At 34.2% G+C, this 24,963-nt stretch overlaps 3 protein-coding genes across 3 annotated transcripts; 1 reads left to right on the top strand and 2 right to left on the bottom strand.

The window, feature by feature from the left end:
• Positions 1-313: 313 nt before the first annotated feature.
• LOC107605543 (serine/threonine-protein phosphatase PP2A catalytic subunit) lies at positions 314-4,700 on the bottom strand. Its single transcript, XM_016307448.3, has 11 exons — positions 4,343-4,700; positions 3,441-3,497; positions 3,137-3,220; positions 2,738-2,809; positions 2,465-2,536; positions 2,167-2,207; positions 1,851-1,917; positions 1,323-1,514; positions 1,138-1,227; positions 942-1,049; positions 314-831 (listed from the first exon to the last, which is right to left on the bottom strand). The coding sequence occupies exons 1-11, from the start codon at positions 4,433-4,435 to the stop codon at positions 766-768; spliced, it is 942 nt and encodes a 313-aa protein (XP_016162934.1). The 5' UTR covers positions 4,436-4,700; the 3' UTR covers positions 314-765.
• A 1,166-nt stretch (positions 4,701-5,866) lies between these two features.
• LOC107647719 (uncharacterized) lies at positions 5,867-6,685 on the top strand. Its single transcript, XM_016351773.1, has one exon. The coding sequence runs from the start codon at positions 5,867-5,869 to the stop codon at positions 6,683-6,685; it is 819 nt and encodes a 272-aa protein (XP_016207259.1).
• A 10,313-nt stretch (positions 6,686-16,998) lies between these two features.
• Positions 16,999-21,071, bottom strand: LOC107648555 (karrikin insensitive 2 receptor CA-like). Its single transcript, XM_016352375.3, has 2 exons — positions 20,624-21,071; positions 16,999-17,669 (listed from the first exon to the last, which is right to left on the bottom strand). Exons 1-2 carry the CDS (start codon positions 21,016-21,018, stop codon positions 17,219-17,221), a joined length of 846 nt encoding a protein of 281 aa, XP_016207861.1. The 5' UTR covers positions 21,019-21,071; the 3' UTR covers positions 16,999-17,218.
• Between the last annotated feature and the right edge of the window lie 3,892 nt (positions 21,072-24,963).

Here is a 24,963-nt window from a genome sequence, read left to right as displayed (position 1 = left end):
GTACTTGATACAGTTGTAGAAACACTGGATTTATATATATAAATGTAAACTACAAATAATCTTTGGAGTATCATCTCGTGTATAGCTAAGAATTTGCGCTCCATATAAGTGGGGGAAACTATCGCTGCAAGAGAAGGCTGAGTAAGCTTAGGCATGAATGAAAATTTAATAACAGCAGCTACCTGAATAGGAGGTGGTCAAGGATCGTAAGATGACAAGTTATCAGGAATCACACACGACGGCAGATGGATATACCAATGATCGATGATGATTAAATTAAAAATAATTTGTATGGGAGGGCGGGGAGAAAGAATAAGCAGCAATAACTATTATCATGCAAATTATATAGTCAGAATTAATAAAAACACAGCAAAAGCATCCATGAGATAAAATCCATTCATAGCTTCTAAAGCATGAAATGGGAGGTATAAAACATACGAAGAAATAATGACAGGGAAAAGAAAAACAAAAAATATCAACATTTTGCTGGAAAAATACATATTCTGATATAGTCATCACATCTTGGCGACTTCTCCAAACGGGGTGTGTGTCCAGCAAGTTCTTGAGCACAGATCAGTGGAATGTTTACCTGCCCTATTATACATCAAAGCAGTCTTTTTGGACAATCACAAAAAGCATGGGACGTGTATACCTCCATGGATTTAAATGCTTACAGCAATCTCATCAAGGAGAATGCACATCTATCTGAAATTAGTGCACAAGTAATAGATAACCACGATACCAGTATAGCAGTAAGCAGCTAGATTATAGGAAGTAATCGGGCGTTCTACGGGTAACATCAGGTTCTCCTCTCCTTGGAGCAGGTTCGAACTGCAAGAAACATTTCAAACTTATGCACAGACAAACCAAAGGCTAGGACTGTAGTCACAAAATTTAACCAAGCAGAGCAAGAGCAAACAAGTTGTGTGTGTGAGAGAGACCTGGATAAATGTGTGGCCCTTGCAATCATCAACCTCCAATATGGAAGCCATGTTCCCACATCGGTAACAGTAGTTGGGTGCACTGAAAATCGTAACCACCTTTTGTTCCTATTTCCACAAAACAATGCACAGCTGAAGCTTATCCAATAATTCTAGAGCAAGAAAATGAAGATCACTCAATGAGAATGAGAATTACATGAGCCCAGTTAAATCCATCCATAACCAGCTGATGAGCTCTAGCAATCAGCTTCAGACTGTTTGTGTGATTGAATTGTTCAGATATATCCTGAAAGGACAAATGTGATCAATAAAATTATATAAGACATATTGATATACCAAACATATTCAACATGGAGCAGAGAAGCTAAAAGCTATCTCTACCTGGCCAAAAGTATATCCAGCACCCCGTGGAGAAATTCCCCAGCCACATCTGTCATCTGGATCAGACCACAGAAGATCACACATGGCCCCTTCATGAGGAACCTCTTGAACACGATCAAAGCTCCTTATGTTATCAAGGGTCTCAATTGAAGGTGAAAGTCCACCATGCAGACAGAAAATTTCAGACTCCACCTGGAAGGGGACATGCATTAAATTAGAGGCAAGATGACCAAAAGGACCTACACAGCAATTTTTGAACAATGATTCCTAATTTATTTAGTATTTTTTACAACAAAGGGAAGTTATTGACAAGCAGTCAAGTAGATATATACAAAGGAATTATTTGAATCTCTTTAAACAAAAGCTAACTTTAAAAAAAAAACAAAAAAAACAAAAAAACAAAAAAAGCAAAAAGCTAATTATTGGCGATCTTGCATTGTTATACACGGATAGAATAAGTCACAAGTTACGTGTACAAACATATCATAGACTAAAGTCATAAATACAAGGCGAAAAGAAAGTACTAACCAATGCAGTCAAAGGAAAAAAATCAAAAAGGTCTGTAAAGATCTTCCAGACATTAGCACTACCATACCTGCAAAATAGATAATGAATAAACAAGAAATGTGATTGTTTCAGTGCATGAAACCAAAACAACACAGTGACATCCACGATCAGCAGATCAATTGAGCACAAGACAAACTGGATCTGAATGTAGATCCAATTGCTTGTGAACTTCAGTTGAAACAATTTACAGCAAAATATGCATACAAATCTTTGTCAAAACAGAAACTCCTACAGTTTTGCCCAATTGGATCTCTTAATGATGATGTTGTAAACTCACTTTCTTAGGCACTCATCGTAAAATCCATATACTTGTGTGATCTGCATAAAATCAAGAACAGTGATGAACAATTAGCTCAACAAGAAAAATACACCAAAGCAAGTCTTTGAATCAAATGCCAAAAATGCTTACTTGTCAAGCAATAACAACTATAATAAACAAAAGCTTCTGAGCCTAGCTAGTTTTTGTGCCACTCAAGAATATGAGTACTATACAAGTTCAAACATAAATTCCATAAATGACCTCAGCAAACATAGTCAAATTATAGTTTTGATCAAATAAGAGTGAAAATGCATACCTGACGGCTTTCATGGTTTCCTCTAAGAATGGTTATTCGTTGAGGATACCGCACTTTCAGTGCCACAAGCAGCTGCAAAGAATAACTTATTAGCTCATCTAGAGTTTAGGGTCATTTGAATATCATGTGCAAGATAAATACAAACACAACCTAATTTATGAATATCATATATGCACCTTATAAAGGTTGGTGGAGGAAGAGAGAGATGAAGGAGATTCAACAAAATAACTACCAAAAGGTGAAGATCAAATTTTTTATCTTGATTGAACTTACCGTTACAGTCTCAACTGAATAATATCCTCGGTCCACGTAATCACCCATAAACAAGTAATTAGTATCTGGACACTGTAAACATAAGGGGTGTATTTAGATTCCACATCCAGATAATAATGTGCTAAGAACATTAACAGAAACTGACAGAAAGACGTATCGTTATTATGAACATGAATATGAATATCATTTTGCAAAATTAAAATGCTAGGGATATTAGGTTTGCAGTGAAGGGAATGAGTGATTCCGCATCTTTTGCAATATACTCCAAACTACTTATGATGCACTTAATCTTTAAAATCATATTCTCTGTCAGGTCTCAATTATTTAGTTAAAATATTTATTCCCCAGCTGGAACATAAGACTGGATACAAAAAGAAAGTCATAGTCAGAAAGTGGTACCTTCCCTCCAATCCGAAATAGTTCAGCAAGATCATGAAACTGCCCATGAATATCGCCACAAATTGTCACGGGGCTTTTCACAGGCTGCGGTAGAGAGACACCAAATAAAATTAATGATTTATCTCTCTAAAATAAGAACAAAATTAGAAGTCTCACTAAACTAAAGTGATATGGTTAGTGTTGGCAAAAAGCTATATAGAAAGAAAATCAAGTATAGAAAGTAATTATATCAGACTAATGAACCCAAACAAGGGGATAATATATAACTGAAAGTCTGAAATGGTTAAAGTAACGAGAGTTGCACCTGCACATTACTTTCATCCATTAAAATCTCCTTAGCCTTCTCACATAAAACTCTAACCTACACACATAGAAGGAAAAAAATTATTTTGCAAAATAAACTGATGATAAGAGAAGTAAATGATATTTGAAAATACTCCCGAATAAAGAACATATTGCTTAAAATAAACAACACAAAGCCAATCAATATGAAAGGATACTCTTTATATGGAGAATAAATAGCATTTATCAATGAAACCCAAAGATTTTTGCCATCTCTAATCTCAATACTTTCAGAATGTTACAAGCAAAACAAGCAATATTGTCAAATACAAAAAGCAACAGATCAGAGATGGCGGCACCCCAGATAATGTATTAAACACAGCCCACAGTTAGCCAACGCCTGATCCAAGTATCCAACATGACGCAAATAGAACCAGATTTTTTATAATTCTCACCACCTGATTTTATTCACTAAATTACCTCGCTTTCTCAAGTATCTTAAGAACCAGCAATAGTTCGCAGAATCTAAAACGCAGTGTCAAAAACAGAGAACCTGCGCCTTCTTATGCGAAGCTTCCAAATTCGTAACACAGTAACATAAATCTCCGCACAAATCTCGAAGCCAATTTCGCAGCTGAAAAAATCGCTTCTCGTGAACCAAAAACTACTTTATCTCTTCCTATTTGATCTACAACAGATCACAGCAAATCAATATCATCATCTCACTCTCATTTCCCGAAATTAAGCATAGTTTCGCTCATGGATTTTCATCGACAACAAATACATTCCTAATTCACAGCGAGAAAGAGCCAAAAACTAATTAATAAACAGAAAAATCAAGGTTAATTATTGCGTATACATGCGATAACGATTTTATTCGGGAAGGAAGCAGATCCTGAGCATTGAGGCCAAATCGAATCAAACCTGTTGCTCAGAAAGTGGCTTGCACTGCATGAGCTGCGAGATCTGCTCGTCGAGATCATGAGTCGAGTCAGATGGCAACGAATTTGCGCCCATCGTGGTGGTCCTCTCTCTGCAGAATCGGAAGCGCGACGGCGAAAGGTGCTTGTGCGTCGGGGGATTAGGGGAAACCCTAACCCTAGGCGGAGGAAGATTGATTCAGCGGTGGCGATTTTCGCCGTGAAGGGTGTCAGAGTGAGGGAGTGTCGAGAAGGAACGAGAGCAACCTCCAAAATGGAGAGAGAAAAAGAGAGAGGGCGCGTGAAGTTGCAAGAAAGTGCTTTCTATAGCGGTTGAATTGCACGGTGTCCAATAATTCATTATTTATTATTATTATTATTATTATTATTTGGATTTTTTCGAATTTGATTGCGGTTATAACGAGGGAAAAACTTCATTCCTTCCAATGACGCTGGGCCACGTAATTTTTTATTGAGATAAAAACTGCTACTTTATTTGTTTAAAACTGTAAGTACAATGATTATACACACAGTTGTTTTAGTTACTTTGATTTACTAATTACTTTATGAATTCAAAAACAAAATTATTATCCCATTAAAAAATGGTGAGTTTTATAGTGTTTTTGATATAGTGTCTAAATTACCTAATTTATATTTTAAAATAAAAAATAAAATATTTAAAATAAAAATTAAATTATGTAAAATTTATTAAATATTATTTATTTATCCTTTTTAATAACTTAGGTACAATGTGTTAGACACCATAGCATTTACTTTAAGAAATATGAGAAAAGATTTGGGATGGAAAAAGGTCAGGGCCTGCCAGAAATCTGTAGTTTAGTCTGTGTTTGGTCTGATCTGTTATAAAATAGGCACAGATTCAGACTCTTATAAAAGTCTTATTATTATGACCTATTATTTAAAAAGTTATTCAAAATCTTATGTGATTAACAGACATTATAAATTAGTTTTATAACACAAGAATAAAAAATAAAATCATGATTTCTCTCATGAACGCCAATACACAAATCTCTGAACTAGAAAAGAGATCACCAGAAGAAGAGGATCTAGTGGCAACAAGTTCTAAAAAAGTCAAGATGCACGAGGATATGAAGGAAATCAATGCAGAAGTCACCATGGAAGAATCTCCAAATCATAATGCGGAAGCAAATATGCAATCACCCAGAGAGCAGGAGGTAGAGGATAGCCCAATAGAGGCAGTGACCCGCAAGGTTTCGTACCGTGACATGGTCGTTGATAATGGTTTTGACAAGCTCAATCCCAAAGAAATTGCAGATATGGTCGCTGAGGAATACGTGCTGGAAAAGGAGTCCTTTGATGCTAGTCCAGAAACAGAAGCTCCCTTCAATCCAAAGCCGAGCATAGAAGTGTCGCTAGAAGAATATGAGGACTGGTGTCGTCCATGGAAGAGATCTTTGATCGTCAAACCCTTGGGAAAGAACCTTAATCTCCAGGCTATGGAGAGGTGGTAAGCAAAAGATGGGCAAAGAAAGATGTGGTTAGAGTTATGGATTTAGAAGAAAATTTCTTCCTTGTCAGATTCTCTAACCAAGAAGATTACTCCCATGCTTTGTTTGAAGGGCCATGGATGATTGCAGATCACTACCTCTTGATCCAGAGATGGAGACTGCTATTTATACCACAAGAAGTTAATATCCAAAAGGTTGCTGTTTGGATTCGGATCCCTAATCTTCCGACAGAACTCTATAACAAATATTTTCTCTGGAAAGTTGGAAAAGCTCTGGGTACCATGCTCAAAGTTGATGAACTCACCTCTATCAATTCTAGAGGCAAGTTTGCACGGATATGTGTGAAAATTGATTTGAATAAAAAATTAATTCCATATATTTTAGCTATTGGTAAAGACTTCAAGCTTGAATACGAAGGTCTCCACCAGATTTGCTTTAAGTGTGGACAGTATGGCCATAAGGTAGAAGATTGTTATGAAATTTTTGGAGATCTAATTGAAAAAGTGGTAGCTGCTGCCATGGAGGTTGATCGGAGCAACCAAGAATGTGGTGGTGGTAACCCCAGCAGAAATGTAAAGGAGCCGTTAGAGCAGGAAGACAATCTCAGGGTAGAATCCTTAAAGGAGGGAAATCAGGAGATAGATGGGAGTAATCAAGATCCTAAAGACAAAAAAGGCAATAATCTCTTCCCCAAAGAGGAAAGTCCGTTTGGTCCTTGGATGTTAGTAAAAAGAAATCAAAGAAGATATAAGTCGAAGATGGAAGATTCTCATACGGAGAAAAAGGAAAGATTTCAGTCAAGCAGATTTCAAGCTTTAGAAGGAATTAATTCAGAAGATTACGTGGAGGAAAATTAGAGTAACTATTATGAGAAACAAGAATACTACGCCAATAGCAATAAAGAGACTAAAGAGGGAAAGGAAAATTCCAACCAGCACCCAGATTCGATACCCAAAAATCTGGGCCACCAAAAAAATCAGCAAAAATCTAAGGCTCCCCCCTCACAAGTAAAAGGAAGGTGGGTCACTGAAATCAGTAAGAAGCAACAGACCATTCAAAGTCAGCCCAAGCAATCAAACAAAATAGACCATTAGACCTTGTGAATGCTAGTTCACAGGTCACAGATCCTTCAACAAGCAATGCAAGGAGAGCTCAAAATGAGAAAAACAAAAATGACCACAGTGATTATTGGCGAAGCTTTATCAGACTAAACAAAGAGATTGCCAAAAAACATCAAGATGGAGAATACAAGAATGTAGCTTACACTAACGATAGCACCACTAACTCTCTTATTTCCTCTATCATGGGAGGGGGAGCTAAGGGTCCAGAGGAAGCTATGACAGCAACTAAACCCCCTGATCTTGGAGAGGATGATCCTTTTACAGATACGGAGGATATGGAGCTGTCAGGACGGAAAGTATATATGGAGCATTCTCCATCAAGTTCAAAGTCTATGGAGGCTTGAGTCTTCTTGTTATCAGGATGAGTTCTACCTCTTTTCTATTTTGTTTTTATGAATATCTTAATCTGGAATTATAGAGGAGCCGTTGTCAAAGGGTTCCCTTCCATTATTAAAGATATTGCTTTCAGATATAGAGCTAACTTGTGCATTCTTTTGGAAACTCATGTGTCAAGTCCAAAAGCAGAAAATATCATCAAGAAGTTGGGATTCGATTCGTGGTGCATAAGTGAGGCGAGTGGTTTTGCGGGAGGTATATGGTGCCTCTGGAAAAAGTCTTATTGGGAGATTGAACCTATGCATATTCACAATCAATTCATCCACATGAAGGTTTGCTACCAGCAAGTTAGCACCTGGTGGCTCACTGCTGTCTATGGCAGCCCACAACCAGCGAACAGAAGGACTTTATGGGAGTCCCTGGAAATATTAGCTCCTAATATATATAGACCATGGTGCTTAGGGGAGGGGACTTTAACTCCATATTATCGTTAAATGATACGGGAGGAAGTACAAATCTCTCTCAAGATAGTAACAGATTCTATTCTTGTATCCTTAATTGTGGTGTCAGCGATTTGGGTTTTACCGGGCCACCCTTTACTTGGCAGCGGGATAACACTAAACGCAAACTTGATAGATTTATTTGCAATGTAGATTTTATTAATGCTTTTTCTAATGCAGGTGTTAAACATCTTCCGAGACTCAAATCATATCATCTTCCTCTTCTTTTGGACTTTAATTAGAACAACAATTATGGAGGAACGAAGCCTTTTAGGTTCTTAGCCCCTTGGATTCTCCATGACAATTACAAGGATCTAGTAGACAGTAGTTGGGATAAAAAAGGAGACCTTATCCTCAACATAGCTTCGTTTATGCAAAAAGCAAATATTTGGAATAAAGAAGTCTTTGGTCATATCATTCAAAAGAAGAACCGTATACTTCTCCGTATGGAGGGAATTAATAAGAAGTTTTCTTTTGGCCACAACCCCTTCCTGGATAAACTTCAGAAAGAACTTTGGAAGGAATATGAAGTCATTTCCATCCAAGAAGAAAGCTATTGGCAACAAATGTCGAGGTGTAATACTATTCAATTGGGGATAAAAACACTAGATATTTCCATCAAAAAGCTAATAGTCACAGAAGAAGGAACCGAGTCACATCCCTTATGGACAGTCATGGTTCTTGGATTGAGGATCCTGTTATGCTTAAGAATATGGGAGTATGTTTTTTCAAAAATTTGCATTCTTCTGATCAGATCTGTGTTCCTTTTCCCTTGACAGGTTTCTTTCTTAAGATTGTGGATGAAGATATTAAGGAACTAGGGAAGGAGACCTCAGAGGAGGAAACCAAGAAGGTTGTGTTCAATATGGGAGGGTGGAAAGCACCAGGGAGAGATGGAATTCCAGCTAAATTCTTCCAATTCTCTTGTGACACTATTAAAGATTCTTTGGTTACTTGGGTTCGGTCTATCTTTCAGGAACCTAAGAATATCGTGAACGTTAACCAGACTCTCATCTCTATTATTCCTAAAGTTTTCGCCCTTGAGAACTTTACTCAATTTAGGCCTATTAGTCTCTGCAATGTTGTCTATAAGATTATTTCTAAGATTGTTGTAGAAAGGCTTAAACCCCATATGTCTTTTCTTATTGCAAATACTCAAGCTAGTTTTGTTCCAGGAAGAGTTAGTGCAGATAATATTTTGGTAGCTCAAGAAGTGATCCATTCTATGAGGACAAAGAATTGCGAAAAAGGCTTTATGGCGGTCAAAATTGATTTAGAGAAGGCATACGATAGGCTTAATTGGGATTTCATCTTACATACCCTCAAGGAGATGCATTTACCAGAGAGCTTGATCAATGTCATCGAGTATTACATAACTACGGCAACTATGAATCTTATTTAGAATGGGTCTCCATCAGAAGAATTTCGTCCCTCCAGAGGCATTAGACAGGGAGATCCCCTCTCACCTTACCTTTTTGTTCTTTGCGTTGAGAGACTTTCCCACCTTATTAACTCTCGAGTTAATGATAGGAAGTGGAAACCTATTATGCTATCTAGGAATGGGCCTAAACTCTCTCATCTTTGTTTTTGTAGACGATTTGGTCTTATTTGCACAAGCTAGTAAGGATCAAGTAAATGTCATAAGGAAAACACTTAAGGTTTTCTGTGATAGTTCTGGCCAAAGGGTTAATTTTCAGAAATTCTGTGTTTTCTTCTCAAAGAATGTAAATCACACCATCAAGCAGGAGCTCAGTCAACATTTGGGCATCAACCTAACATGCAACTTAGGAAAGTACCTTAGTGTTTCCCTCATTCATGAGAAATGCAACAAGCAACATTTTCAATTCATCATCGATAAAATGAAGGCTAAGCTTTCTAGCTGGAACATGAAGACGCTTTCTTTTGCAGGAAGGAGTACTCTCATCCAGTCAGTCTTGTCATCTATCCCTAGCTACGTGATGCAAACCATGAAGATTCCGAAGGAAGTTTGCAATCAAATAGACAAGATTTGTAGCGACTTTCTTTGGGGTGAAACTGAAGCGAATAAAAAGATCCATTTAATAAGGTGGGATACTATTTGCAAGCCGAAGAGTATGGGAGGGCTTGGTATTCGAAAGGCAGAAGATACAAATGCTTTATTCCTCATGAAATTAGCCTGGGGCCTTATTCAGGATAATCAATCCCTATGAGTCAGAGTTATGAAAGGAAAATATGGGTGTGGAACTCAGTCGATTCCTAAGGTGATTTCTAAAGCTAGTAGTTCGAATGCTTGGAGAGGTATTACAAAGATTTGGAACCAATTCAGCACTAATGTCATTTGGAGAATTGGAAATGGTGAAAAGATATCATTCTGGAATGATCATTGGGTGCTAGGCATAGGCTCGCTAAACAATTTTGCTATAAGTTCCATTGACGGGGATAGGAGTGATGAGAAGGTAGCCGCTTATGCGAGAGCAGAGGGAGACTGGGATTGGTCCAAACTAAATCAAATCCTTTCGAAGGAGATTTTATAGTTAATCTAGATTATAAAATCCCCTCATTCTGATTTAGGAGAAGACAGTATCAGCTGGTTACCATAACCTAAGGGAGATTTCACTATTAAATCTGCCTATGAAGCTTATTTTTCAAATAATGAGAACACAGACAACAATTTTAGAGATGTTTGGAAGCTCAATATACCACAACGTCTTAAAACTTTTTCATGGCTAGTAATACATGAGGCTTTACTCACTAATTCCAGGAGGAAAAGGATAGGACTTACCAGCAATGAGTGTTGTCCCAGGTACCCTGGCCAAGAAGAGACCCTGCTCCATATTCTCCGGGATTGTCACTATATCCGTGAAACTTGGATGACCAGCGTTGATAGCAGTCAACAAGGCAAGTTCTTCAACCAAAACTTCCAATATTGGTTCAAGCACAATCTTTGCGTGACTGCTCGAAGAAAGGATAGGAATGCTTGTCCCACCTATTTTGTTACTACCTGCAATGCAGCTTGGAAAAACAGAAATGATTTAATTTTTAACAATTCGGGCATCCACAGCTCAGACCTTCCAAAAATAATTCAGAACCTAGGCAAACACTATTATGAGGTTCTTCAAAAAACTGACAAAAGCAGAAAATCCCTTACCTCAACCAAGATTATCGACATTGGTTGATCTCCACCAGAGGAGGGTTGGTATAAGCTTAATACCGATGGCTCGATTTTCACTAATTCGGGAACCGGTGCTTGTGGAGGACTTCTGAGGGATACAAATGGGAGACTCAAGGTAGGCTTCATGTTTAACATCGGTGCGGTAACCATTACCACAACTGAGCTCTGGGGATTTTATTTGGGATTAAAGCTCGCAATTGATTTGGGGTTAAGAAAGCTTGTTATAGAGACAGATTCCCTGTGTGCCTTCAACCTTATCCACAGCACTTCTACCTCCTAACATTCGAGTACCTCTCTGGTGAGGGAGATCAAGCACCTTCTAGCTAAGCCTGAAATTTTTCAGGTGAACCACATATTTCGAGAAGCAAATTTTGCAGCTGATGACCTTGCAAAGCATGCACATCGCCTCCCCCATGGATTGAGTTGCTTTGAATAAGCCCCTCATTTCCTATTTCTTTCGCTGGACGCTGACTGCAGAGGGATAAAGTTCTCAAGACATTTTAGTTAATTTGTTGTTTCTTTGGGCCTTTGGCCCCGTCCCTTATAAAAAATAAATAAATAAATAAATAAATGTCTTATTATATTAATAGGTCAGGTTCAAATTCATTAATTAGTTTTATTGGTCTGTTAGGCCTACTTGGACCTGTTAATACATAATTATATATATAAATAATTTTATATATTTTAAATACTTTAAAATTTAATTTTTTTATAAATATTAAATATGACATTATATATAAATATGTTTATTAAATAATAATTTTTTTAAATAATATTTTTATTTTTGTAAAAAAAAAAATTTACCAAGTCTTTTAACATGCTTTAGACTAGGCCAATCTGAATAATAGGTTAAATTTAATACTTTTAAAAAAATCTACTAATTGACTACATGATAAGCCAGTCTGTTAAGAGCAAAACTTGGCAAAAACTTGTTTCCACCCTAGAAAAGATAGATTCACTTTCCAATTACAAACTCCTCAAATAACAATACGTGAATTACAGTAATGTTTTTTTTTTTTTGGGGCATCGAATTAAAGTAATGTTTAGGAATTTTAACTATAACTAAAAGTTAGAGTCCCACACTTTTTGGTCATGGAGTTTCAAATTTTCTCGTGCTTGTTTTTTATGAATTTTTTATACTTGAGGGGTAGGCCCAATATCTTTTAGTGTCTGATTTCAAACTTCTTTGCAGAAAAGCTAAAAATAGATGTAGCCCATTAGTCTTTGGGTTATGGTAAACGGACCAAAAACATTTTGCTTTCGATTTTTCTTATCAATTTAGACTTTAGTGAGTCCACAGGGCCAAGAATTTAAGTCTATTCCGCTCATCGTGACCCAAAAATAAAGAGCCTATTGTGCGCATTGGTGTAAAGATGCTATTCCTATACAAATACAAGTATATGATAGTATCTTGACCAAAAAAAAAAAAGTCTATGATAGTCTGAGTAATGAATTCTACGACAAAAAAAAAAAAAAATGAAAAATAAGCGTTGATTGTTCAATTCTCATTTGGATATGAAAAAGCTTTAACAATAGATTAAAAAAACTATAAATCTTATAGAATTTAATTCTTTTTAAGATAAGGAGACTTGTAAAATAAAAATTAAGAAATTAATCCAAATTGAACAACTTTCATATATAAGATCTTATAAAATAACCTAAAATGATTAGTTTTTTTATTGTCTTATTTTAAAGGAGACAACGAAATATACATATTGTTCCGGGTTATCTGAAACCGGATGATTGAGCTCGAATAGAAGGTCCAAACGTTGAAGGATAGTGGTCTTCGATTTGTTCACGTCTGGGAGCCGCCATCCGAGTTGTGCATATGTGTTTGAATAGGTGGGGGGTGGTACCTGCAAGACACTTCAATGTTTAAGTTAGTAAGGAGTTGAGCAGGTTTTAAATATTGGAACTTAAAGATACCTGAGTGTGCCTGGGTATTTATAGGAGATGAGTCAATAACCACCGTTGAAGTAGTTCCACTTCTGATGGTGGATAACCGTCCTTTTATCTTAGGGTTGTTGGGGTCTCTTCTAGAAGTGGGTGGGAGATTCTGGGAGGCAGTTACTCACTTAGTTAAGTGTGAGATGCCTGTTTCAATCGGTTCCGACCTCTTAGAAGAGGTCGGATACATGGACGAGACCATCCTACTGGATTGGGCCTTTTAACTGTGTTGGGCCTGACTTATACTTTGGGTCAGGGTATAAACAGTGCCCCTACTCGAGTTCGATCTCTTTATTTGAGTCGGATTCGAGTATTAGGTGAAGTCGGGGGTATATAAATCGGCTACTCCTTTTCAAGTCGTATAACCGACGTGTTTTGAGTTAAAAACTGATGTGATATCAGGTTGTCAATCGTTGCGTCCGTTGGCTTTTCACATTAACACGTGGGGGACAGTTACATTGGTAACAGCTCACTCTTTTAATGAGTGAATTTATTTTACAATTGTACCCCTGGTATCTTGTAAATACTTTCTCCCTCTTTCTCTTTCTTCTTTTTCGTCTTCCTCTTTGAACTTTTCTCTCGCGCTTTCTTCTTAGTACTTTAGTGTTACTCTCCACACCGTTGGTTCCTCAGCACTTCGGCACTTGCTAACAGTTTCTTCCTCCCAAAAAAGGTTAGTTCCTCACGGCCAATACTTTTTCTTGACTTTATAATATTTGCCTTGTTTCTGTTTAAGCGAACTTAATGATTAAGAGGAAGGTTCTGAGTAGGTTTTATTGTACTTTCATTGTTCACAGTAGAAGGCTTTGAGATCTTTCTTTTCAAAAATCGTTTCTTTTGTGGTTGTTGACAGTTCTTTTTACTTTATTTGAAGAGAACTGCTTTGTTTCGAACTTGTTTTTTATGGTTTTTTTCTTTGTACGATGTAGGTATTCCTTCTTATATTTTCAACCTTTATTTTTCAAAATGTTTTCTCGGATTTTTGAAGATTTATTGCGATGGGTAGATTCCTCTGTTCTCGTATCCAACCCTTTTGTTGATAGTGTTTTCGTAGAGGAACTTCGTAAGCATCATAGAATCTGTAGTTCTATTGAGGACGAGGCCAAATACGAAATAACTGCCCCTAACCCTGAGGACCGGGTTTGCTGTGGGAGGTTGACCGAGTCAGAATTCTACTTTATTTTCATGTATGACTGCTTGTTTACTCGTCTAGGAGTAACTTTCCCTTTTTCTGCCTTTGAAATGGAGGTGTTGTCTCACTGTAGGGTGGCTCCTTCTCAGCTCCACCCCAATTCTTGGGGGTTTCTTAAAATTTACCAGCTTGTTAGCTGTGAACTCAATTTTTTTTATCTCTTTGAGAGTCTTTTTTTTTTTATCTTTTCCATTTGACCAGACCTTTTAGTCTCAAAACAAACAACAGTGGGTCTCCTTTCGAGCTATTCAAGGTCGGAAGGTGTCTTCCATTTTTGATGAGTCGTTTCATGACTTCAAAAATTTCTTTTTCAAAGTCCGGGCCGTTGAAGGCCATCAACCATTTTTACTAAATGACAATAATAGACCCCGCTTCCAATTATACTGGGCGGAGGCAGTTCCTGTAGAGAAGTACAATTTGATAGATTTGGATGAGGTAGAGGAGGCTGTGGTTGAATTTTTTCGAGAGGTTTGGGGACGGGCCCCAAACCTTGACACTAAGAAGTTTCTTCTCGGAACTCCGAGCTATGTCCGGACCGAGCTAGGTAGCCTTTTGTTTTTTATTTTATGCGTACCTTTCGTATTCTTCCAATTTGTTCTTCCAACTTGTATGTTAATCATTTTTCGATTTTCCTTTTCAGATAAAATGAAAGGTAGTTCTAAGGCATACCAGAAAGTGCAAGAGGCCAAAAGGAACGCCCGAGCTGGAGCTGCTCAGGCACAAGAGGGTGGAACGTCGACTAGTCCTTTTGCACAGAAGTCAGATGCAGGGACGACTTTTTCTGGTCTGGCCAAGTTGGTAAGTCTTCCCACCCCTCCTCCTCCCCCTCCTCCTCCTATTGTATCTACCCCTCCAGTTCCTCCCTCCTCGGAACCTATTTCGAAGAAACGCAAGACCTCGAAAGCTGGTGTTTCTAATGTTGGGGACACTGGCTTTGATGGGGCGAAGTTCAGTAAGAAGCACATCACTTCTTATAGCTCTTTTGCTATGGATGATGCTTCTATCCGAACTCATCTCCAGGTCTTAATCCGGGGGGAAATTCAGACTGCAGGGGTATTGACCTCTCTTCTTGATGAACTGGATAAAACTCCTTTGAGTGCAACTCAGCATTCTTTGGAAACTCTCAGGGGCCAACTGCCCATGTATCGAGAGGATGAGAAGAGGCTTTAGGAGGAGAGGGACCGGTTGAAAGATGAACTCTCCAAATCCTGTGAGAGGGAGAGGCAGCTGATGGCCTCTTGCGCTATGGCTGAAGGCTTAAAGGAGAAGGTCGAGCAGAACTACGTTCGTTTGTTTTCCGACAAAATAGAGCTGAAGGAGGAACTGGAGCGGCTCAGGGAGGGGTACCAGGACTTGGAGGAATCTGTTGCCGAAGGGACTGAGGCAGTGTTCGAGGTGTTGAAGGAGCAGGTTTCAGTTCTTGCTCCCCGGCTTGGACCTGTCACCTCTTCACCCTGACAAAGTTGTCATCAATGGTGAAATTGTATTCCCTCCTCGACCTGCTCCCGACTCCGAGTTGAAGACGGCTGGGAAGCGTATCATTGAGTCTCTCCCCCGTGGGGTTAGCACATCCGAGGAGTTGCTGCCGAGTTCTTCTATTCAACCTGATGTTGTTCCAACCCCTGCTGCCGAAGAGGTTCCTCCGACACCTCCGACTTCTGCGGCCGATCCGACTTTCCCTCCTGATGGTGACTCCAATTCTCTTATTAGCCCCGTGTGATATCTCTGTTAAGACCCGATTTGTGGGACCTTTTTATGAACACTTTTTATGTATGTTTTAAATATTTTCCGCTTGTTTATGGCTCCTGACTCTTGATCCGTTAAAAAAGGGGTCTTTAACAAAATTTGCTATTTTTTTATCTCTCTCCTCAAACTTCTCTCCGCTTCGCGTTGTCGTTCTAATTCTTGTTCCATCTGCTCAAGTCGGTCCTGATGTCCTTGTAGCCGTCCCATGAGGTCGGTGCTGTGCGGCTGTCTTTCCCTTTCGGGAAGGCGAACTTCATATGAGATTCTCCTTTGATTGTCGGAGAGGCCCTCCCCATGCGGCTCCTCCATTCTTGGCTGGGGTATTACTAAAGCTTGGTCGTTGTTGACCACGTCTTGATGTTCTTGATCTGACTCAGACGCAGTGTGTCCATCTTTACGTTGGTCGTCCGCCATTGAGTGTCGATCTCCAGGTCCCCGGCAACGGCGCCAATGTTTCGGGGCTTACCTGAAATCGGATGATTGGGCTCGAATAGAAGGCCCAAACCTTGAAGGATGGTGGTCTCCGACTTATTCATGTCTGGGAGCCGCCATCCGAGTTGTACGTATGTGTTTGAATAGGTGGGGGTGCGTGGTACCTGCAAGACACTCTAATGCTTAAGTTAGCAAGGGGTTGAGCAAGTTTTAAGTATTGGAACTTAAAGATACTTGAGTGTGCCAGGATATTTATAGGAGAGCCAATAACCACCGTTGAAGTAGTTTCACTTCTGATGGTGGATAACCGTCCCTTTATCTTAGGGTTGTTGAGGATCTCTCTTCTAGAAGTGGGTAAGAGATTCTGTGAGGTAGTTACTCACTTAGTTAAGTGAGAGCTGCCTGTTTCAATCGGTTCCGACCTCTTAAAAGAGGTCGGATACGTGGATGAAGCCATCCTACTGGATTGTGCCTTTTAACTGTGTTGGGTTTGGCTTATACTTTGGGTTAGGGTATGAACACATATATAATTACCAAAAGCAAACTGTTACTTGCACCTTTTATATGGAGTTAAGCCAACAATTGTATCTTTCAATCTGACAAGTCAATAACTAATACGTTGCGAATCAAATCTCAATTTAAGAATTTATTATTGGTCAATAAATTACTGCATCAACAAGACGGAATTTAAACTCTTGACACTTAATTAAGCGAACTAGTAATTAAGTTAGCCAACGATTGTTTGTACATATTTAAATGCTATTGATCTATCAAGAATTTTCTCCGACAATAAGTTACAATAAAAATGGATCATTAGAGATACTACTATTCTCCATCTAAGGGATGTCACATATATTTCATCAACACCAACATTTAGACCACTACTCAGATTTTATCTAATAATAAATATGTGATGATACATAGATATAAATTCAGATTCTAGAGTATGAACATAAAGCAGCTATTCAAACAAAGAATTGACCCTTGAGAACTTTCAACAACAAAGGGTAAGCAGTGAGCTGAGGAAAATGACCTATAGTTTTCAGAATCTTGACCTTGTTGGAACTATTATTAGCACCATTATTACCAAGCTTTCTCTTCAAGTAAAATGCAATATGTTTTGGAACAACAGGGTCTTGTTTGGATTGGATTATGGTGCAAGGAACAAAAACATGTGGCAGAACCCATCTTAGGTCACTTAAGAACACTGTTTTGGCAACACTAAGTGCCACTTCTGGTTTCATTCTTAGAAGGCTGTCTTCAAATTCAGCAACTGCAGATGGATCGTTCTTTACACCAATAGCGGTTGGAGCAAAGCTGTGTACCCAACTTGGGAAATCTTGCTTTATTGATTTGAAGATTGTGTCCAAAACTGATCTCTCAAACCCTCCTTTGTATCCTTCTCCATTCAGGTACCTATATATAAACAATTAGTAGGTTTAGTTTGTTTTATGAGTCTGATAATAATAATAATAATATAAAAGGTGGAAACTCAGATGCAATCGACTTCACGTAAAGTTGATTACTGAGAGTGGTTAGATGATTTGACTGATTTGACTAAATTTTCATCTAACGACTCTCAACTATCAACTTCACATGAAGTCGACTGCACTTGAGTTTTCACCAATATAAAATCATAGTTAAGAATATGCAACATAAGATAAATAGTGGATCTTCTTAATTGATAAAATTTTATTTAAACATATTATTTGTAGTAGTTTTAAGTATTTATGTATTGTGTCTATTAAAATATGGTTATTGTTAGAAGTTAAATATTGGTTTGGATTGATTTGTTTGAGTGAAAAAAAGTATATTTTCTAAAAAAAATAAAATACTTTTACTAAGTTTTAAACATGTTTAGGTATATATTTTTAAAAAAATACATTTTTTAATAAAATAAATTATTTTCTTTTCTTAAAAAATAATAATACCTTGTTTTAAAAAAATAAAAACAAAAGAAATTTTTAATATTTAAATTTAAAAAAAAAAAATCTATTCAAATTTAAAATAGATTTTATTTATTAATTTTTTTTAAAAAAGATAAAAAAATTAATTTTTTTAAAAGCAAATCCAAACTTAATTACCCTAATACTTTTAGTATAAAAATGAAAAAAAAGTTAGTTTATATTAGCTCGCATTCAAATGTAAGATAAAATAAAAAATTATTTATGTAAAGTTTTTCTTAAAATATTATATTTTTATTTTTGTTGTCAAAACTTTGTTATATAATAATAATAAAAAATAAGATGCATATAGATATTTAAAAGTGTCTACCGCAAAAATATATTCAAATAACTTTATTGTTTTGGTAATCATTCTTGATGTTTCTCTAATTAAATGAAGAATAAATTTACTACTTTGTAAAGTTCCAAATATATTAACTCTATCGCCAATGAATAATAGCTCAAATGGCATAGTCTTTTCATACTCAATTAAGAGATTGCGGGTTCGAATCTCATATCTTTAGTAAAAAATATATATATGTATCTATCTACTAACTACTACCTAATAACTAAAGTTTAGGATACTATTTCATTAGTTTTAATTTATTTGGTAAAATTATATTAACTTCTAGAAAGATTTTCACATATGTCAGTGCATGTACTTTATTGATATATTAGTATGCTAATAATTAACTAACGTTTAAATAATGAATTAAATATATAAAAAGCGGTGATGTAGATAGAAATTTTTCATGTGAGGATGCTAACATGTAGAATATGGTGAGGATTGCTTTATAGAGGAAAAAAAAGTCTAAAATATTAATTGTTTAGGTTGTGTGAATTGGGCCAAAGTAATGAGGTTCTTCTTTAATATTGGAGTATAATTTTTTTTTTGTGGCCTAGAAAATTAGTTAAGATTGTCTTATATCACCCAAAAATATAAAAAGAGTTGAGAATAATACAAAAAAAAGGGTTAAGTTTATCATATTGATTTAGGTTTATTCAATTAATTTATTCTAATGAGTTGTCGTTTTTAATTGAGATAACTGTTATAATAAGTTTTTGAAAGATAGTATTTTTGGAGGATTAAATATAGGTTACTGAAGAGATAATTAGAAAAGGATAAAAAAAATTTAAAAAAAATATATTTAGTGTTTATAACGAGAAAGTGATATGATTATTTTAATTTTATTTATTAGAATTTTTTTAATTCAACTTTTAAAACCTAATAATTAAGTTGATAATTTTTTATTAGATGTATATGCAATCTAAATATCAATTATCAAACTTAAATAGAATTTGTGTTCATTTTTTTAAAATTATTTAAAATTAGAAATAATATGTTTATCTATTAATATTTCTATTTTTGAAGTTAACTTTTATTTTGACAATCGTATATAATTAAAAGAACTCTTTACTTTGATTTTGTAATTGTATAAAAAATAAATTTTATTTTAATAATTATTTATTAATATATATAAAAAGATAAAGATTATGCATCTTTAAAAAAAAGAGATTGGTAAAATGAAAAAAGGTGTTCATTCTAATCAAATTTAAATTAAGATAGCAAATTCACATGTTATGAAAATTATAAATATTATAATGACTGAGATATTATTCTTTCACATTAAAAAAATTTATTTCTTAAACTGAAGAAACTTGATTATATTAACAATAAAAGATTGTTTTATATTTTTTAAATATAAAATAAAAATAAAAAACTTCAAATAATATTTTATCATTTTAGATTATGTTCTTTAAAATTAATGTATTAGTCAAATGATTTAAAGGTTTAATTACTTTGTTGGTCCTTATAGTTTCGCAAAATTTTCAATTAGTTCCTTATACTTTTTTTCCTTTTAATTGAGTTCTTGCACCAAATTTTTTTTAATTAGGTCCCTACACTTTTTTTTCCTTTTATTTAGGTCCCTATACCAATTCTTTTTTTTAGTTGGATCCCTATAAAATTAAGCCAATTACTATTAAGAAGAATTTAATTGAAAAAAAAATTTAGTGCAGGGACTCAATTAAAAAGAAAAAAAGTATAGGGACCTAATTGAAAATTTTACGAAATTATAGGGATGAAGAGAGTAATTAAACCTAATTTAAAATTTGATTATATTTTATAATAGTAAAAATTTCTATTATAATATACATATAGTATTTCTCTATGGTTAAAAATTTTTGAATCCCTCACTGTGTGGTGTATAAGCCAATATCATAAATAATTGGAAAAAAACATGGTTAACTGGAGATATTAAGAGGAAAAAATGATGTTGGTCCAAAAATAAGAAATAATAGATATATGCATGGAGAATTGGGGATGGACCAAATTAAATAAGAAATAATAGATATATGCATGTTTATGCAATAAATATTGAACAAATTAATCAAGAGAAATAAACCTAACATATATATATATATCACCTTGGAGAACCACTGAGTAAGATTAGATGCTTAAAGAGTTGTGGTCTCTTTGTTGCAGCCAAGCATCCAATCATGGCAGACATGGAGTGACCCAAATATATAGTGTCATTCAAATTGAGCTCATCAAGAAGGCACACCAAGTCAGCAGCATATCCATCATAACTTGAACCATACTTCTTTTCATTATAAACTTGAGGCCTCACATTTGGTGAGAAAGCCAAGTCAAAAACCAACACTTTGAAGTAGCATGCAAGGTAAGGAATGAGGAAATGCCACACTCTTTGATCTGTTCCATATCCATGAGCAAGAACCAATGTTTGTGATCCATTTCCATACATGTTAGCATTCAGGGCATTCACTATGCCACCTCCTCCAAAATCACAACTTGTTCTCATTTTTGGTTACCCAATTAGCTAATTAATTAGTGTAGTAACTAGCTTGCCCTAATTTCAAGAGAGCTTCAAGGTATATATATACCATATAGTACAACCTTCTATATATATTACAAGAAAACTAGAAGAAAAAAATGAAGCAAGAAATTTATTACCGAGTAAAGTATCGTTTTTGTCCCTAATGTTTGGGGTAAGTTCTAAAGTTGTCCCTAACGTTTCAATCGTCCTATTTAACTCCCTAATGTTTCAAAATTGACTCAATGTTGTCCTGCCGTTAGGGATTCGTTAGTAGAATTGACGGCGGAACAAAATTGAGACGATTTTGAAATGTTAGGGACTTAAATAAGACGAAAACGTTAGGAACAAAAATGATACATAATTTTAAAGAATTTTGATACATTAGAGACAAAATGTATAATTTATATTTTATTGTATATATATATTTTTTTCTGCAAGTTTATATACTAGTCATTCTACAAATATTTCATGATAACTAAAATCTTTAAGAGTAAAATTATAAAAAAAAAAAAATTAATTTATTTAAAATAAAAGTAATATGATTAAGTGTAATTTACTTAGATGTCATTAAAAAATAATTGAATACTATGTATAGTAAAAAATTGATATTATTGAAGGATAAAATTAAAATTTATTTCTATGTATCATTTTTGTCTCCAACATTTTAACCCTATTTAAGTCCCTAACGTTTTAAAATCGTCTCAATTTTGTTCCATTGTCAATTCTGTTAATGGATCCTAACGGCAGGATAATATTGAGTCAGTTTTAAAACGTTAGAAACTTAAATAAAATGATTGAAACGTTAGGGATAACTTTGAGACTTACCCCAAACGTTAAGGACAAAAACGATACTTTATTCTTTATTATTAGAAATGTGTATGAAAGCAGATAGTGAAAGGTACTTAACCATATTATATATGTATGTGCACCACTTGCACTCATGTCAACATGACATATATATATAGTTCTAACTAAACTTTTTAATCTTTAACTTATAATTTATAAACAATTTTAACCTAATATATAATTGTATACATGATTTTGTTGATTTTGTCATCTTCAAACAACCTTTTACATAGTCTATGCAAGCTGCTATAATAGAATGGACTTGTGCTTACACATACAACAACCGAAGGTATTAAATATATATATATTCACATGGCCTGCAAAAAATAATTTTACTAATGATAATAATTAGTTATTTTTTAACGTTTAAATTTAACAGAATTGTTCGTATGAACATTATTCTTTTCTATTTTTTATGGACTAACAATAAGCGTATATATAATGTAATATATTACTGTAGAGTAAGAGAATTTATTTTCTATTAAAAATCAATATTATATTTTTTTCGAGATGATGTAACTCATTAGATTTGTTCATGTGTCTATTTAAATACTTATCATTTTATTTGTTATTACTATAAGATAAAATATGAGTTTGAATAAATTATCATATCACTCCGGGATTATTTGAGTACAGTGAGTGTGTGTTAATTAAGCCAAGTAGCTGCTTCAATATTTAAACTTGTTTCATTCAGAATAAAACAAAAAGCTGATGAAGTTAATTATTTATTATTTTGTGGAAATATATATATATATATATATATATATATACCGACAAATAACTCCCTCTAAGTGCCTGCAGAAATGGGTCACCACGAGCATGTGGCTTACTTCACATTCACATATATAATTAAGGTGGATACTACAATAAAGATACTTTGGTTAAAAGTGTGGTTTATTTATCTAGTCACACTTTAAATAAAAATAACACTTTTATAAATATTAAAATTTAACCATATAATCCATCATCCAAGGGTAAAAAAAAAATATATTCACATGAAGACAATTATAAAATTTTCATTGTAGTATCCTCCAATTAATTAATAGTGCAATGCTAAGTGACTAAAATTTATTATTTTTGTTAATACTTAGTAAATAAAAATATTTGTATACTTCAATTTTAAACTATAAATTTTAATATTATAAAAATAAAGTATTAATTTAAAGTATTACCTAATATTTAATAAAAAATATTAGCTTTTTAACATTTTTTAATCAATAGAATCACTATTTTTTTATTCCAACAAGATAAATTAATAATTAATCATAGTGTTTACCATTGGTAAACTAGTAAATACTATATAGCAGTCGGTAATTAATTTGGATTAATCTAATAGTTACTTCACTAGTCTACTAAAATAAGTGTTAAAATTTTGAATCCTGCCTTATATATGCAGCAGCTCAATATTTGCTTAATCGGATTAGTAAGCTAACTATTAAATTAATTCAAATTGGTTAGTTTGATATTTTAATTTCATAACAATTACACTGCATTTCGAATATGATCTCATAATCACACAAGGTAAGATGTCTGATATTCTTTTTTCCTGAGGTCAATTCAGGAGATGGAGCCCCAATAAAAGTAGCATTATTGCAATCAACAAACTTGCCGGCCCGCGAATTTAATATTGATAGATATTGTGAGCTTTTTATATTTATTGCTATCAGTTGGCAAGAACATCCTAATTCAATGCTCGTTGTTTTCTGGGGAAAAAAAAAAGGTTACCTTTCCTCAAATCAGAGAAATTAAAGGAATAATTCGATGAACAACAATAAAAATCAACCAATAATTAATCAATACACAATTTGCACATTAAAAGAATTATATATTTAAGCTAATATTAGTTATAACTTAAATGGGTTAGTTTTTCCATACTCATTTAAGAAATTGCGAGTACGAATCTTTTTATCTTTGGTAAAAAAAAAAAGAATTATATATTTAAATTTTAAAATTATTCAAAATTTATGTTGGTTGATCATTATTTTATATTTAGAGTCAATTTGGATAAACAACTTAAATAAGCTCTTTTAGAAAAAAAAAAAAAACCTCTTAAAACATAAGAACTTAAATTAAAAATAACTTATAAATAAATTATTTTTTATTTGACTTTTTAGTCATAAAAATGCTTATTTTAAAAAGAAACTGATAAAAAATCTTTTATTATAGGAGAAGACATTTTTTTCAACTTTTTCATAAACACTTTAAATAACCTTTTAGAAGGTCACAAATTAATTTTAAAAATTATACTAAACATTAATACTATAACTTTTCATAAATTAAAGAAATTATTTATGAACCTATCTAAAAATGACCCTTATTATTTTTCTAAATTTATTATAGTTTAATTTCGACACAACTAGATTTACTAATAACTACCAATAAGAGCAGACTTAATAAGGTTACTTAGAGTGAAAATATTTTTTTAAAATTATTCAATAAATGCATTGCAAATATATTAAAAATGTTGTTGAATTTTTATATCACAAATGTTAAGAAATTAATATATATTGTATCATCTTATATCTGAGTTAACGTTAGCAATTTTACTTTTTTTTTTTTCCTATTAAAAATGCTGTCCCTAAGATTTTCCTTTTTATATAAATTGTTCCTTTTTTTTTTTCTTGTACCTTCTTCCATAACCTCCGTGAATGGAGAGATCAAGTGAAGTAAACGAAATCTAAGTGGAACCAGAAGCATACAAAAAATGTCAAGCAAAACAAAATCATGTGGTGTTGGATCTATGACTATGAGACGCTGACCAATGATGAGAGATCGATGCACTGCCAATCTTTAAGCCCCCGCTTTATGACATGGCCGAGGTAAACAGCTACACATGCTGAAAACTAAGTAACAAGTGTTCAAAATGGTAGAACCACCTAATTAAGTTTGGAATTGTTATTCGAAAGTTTCTCCACATAATTTTTGCATTAATCAAAGTAGAGCACAAGCATCAGATTCATAAACCTTCTATAAAATCCGGCAGGATAAAACTCACAAAGTTGCGAGTATTGGATAGAATTAGAGTAAATTACTATTTTTATTCATAAAAGATAAATACACTGACATTTCTATTCATAGAAGACG

Source organism: Arachis ipaensis, chromosome B6 (assembly GCF_059453495.1).
Source record: "Arachis ipaensis isolate K30076 ecotype BB chromosome B6, ASM5945349v1, whole genome shotgun sequence".
NCBI lineage: Eukaryota > Viridiplantae > Streptophyta > Magnoliopsida > Fabales > Fabaceae > Arachis > Arachis ipaensis.
Note: the sequence above shows the minus strand (reverse complement) of the source record. Positions and strands in the feature narration are given on the sequence as shown.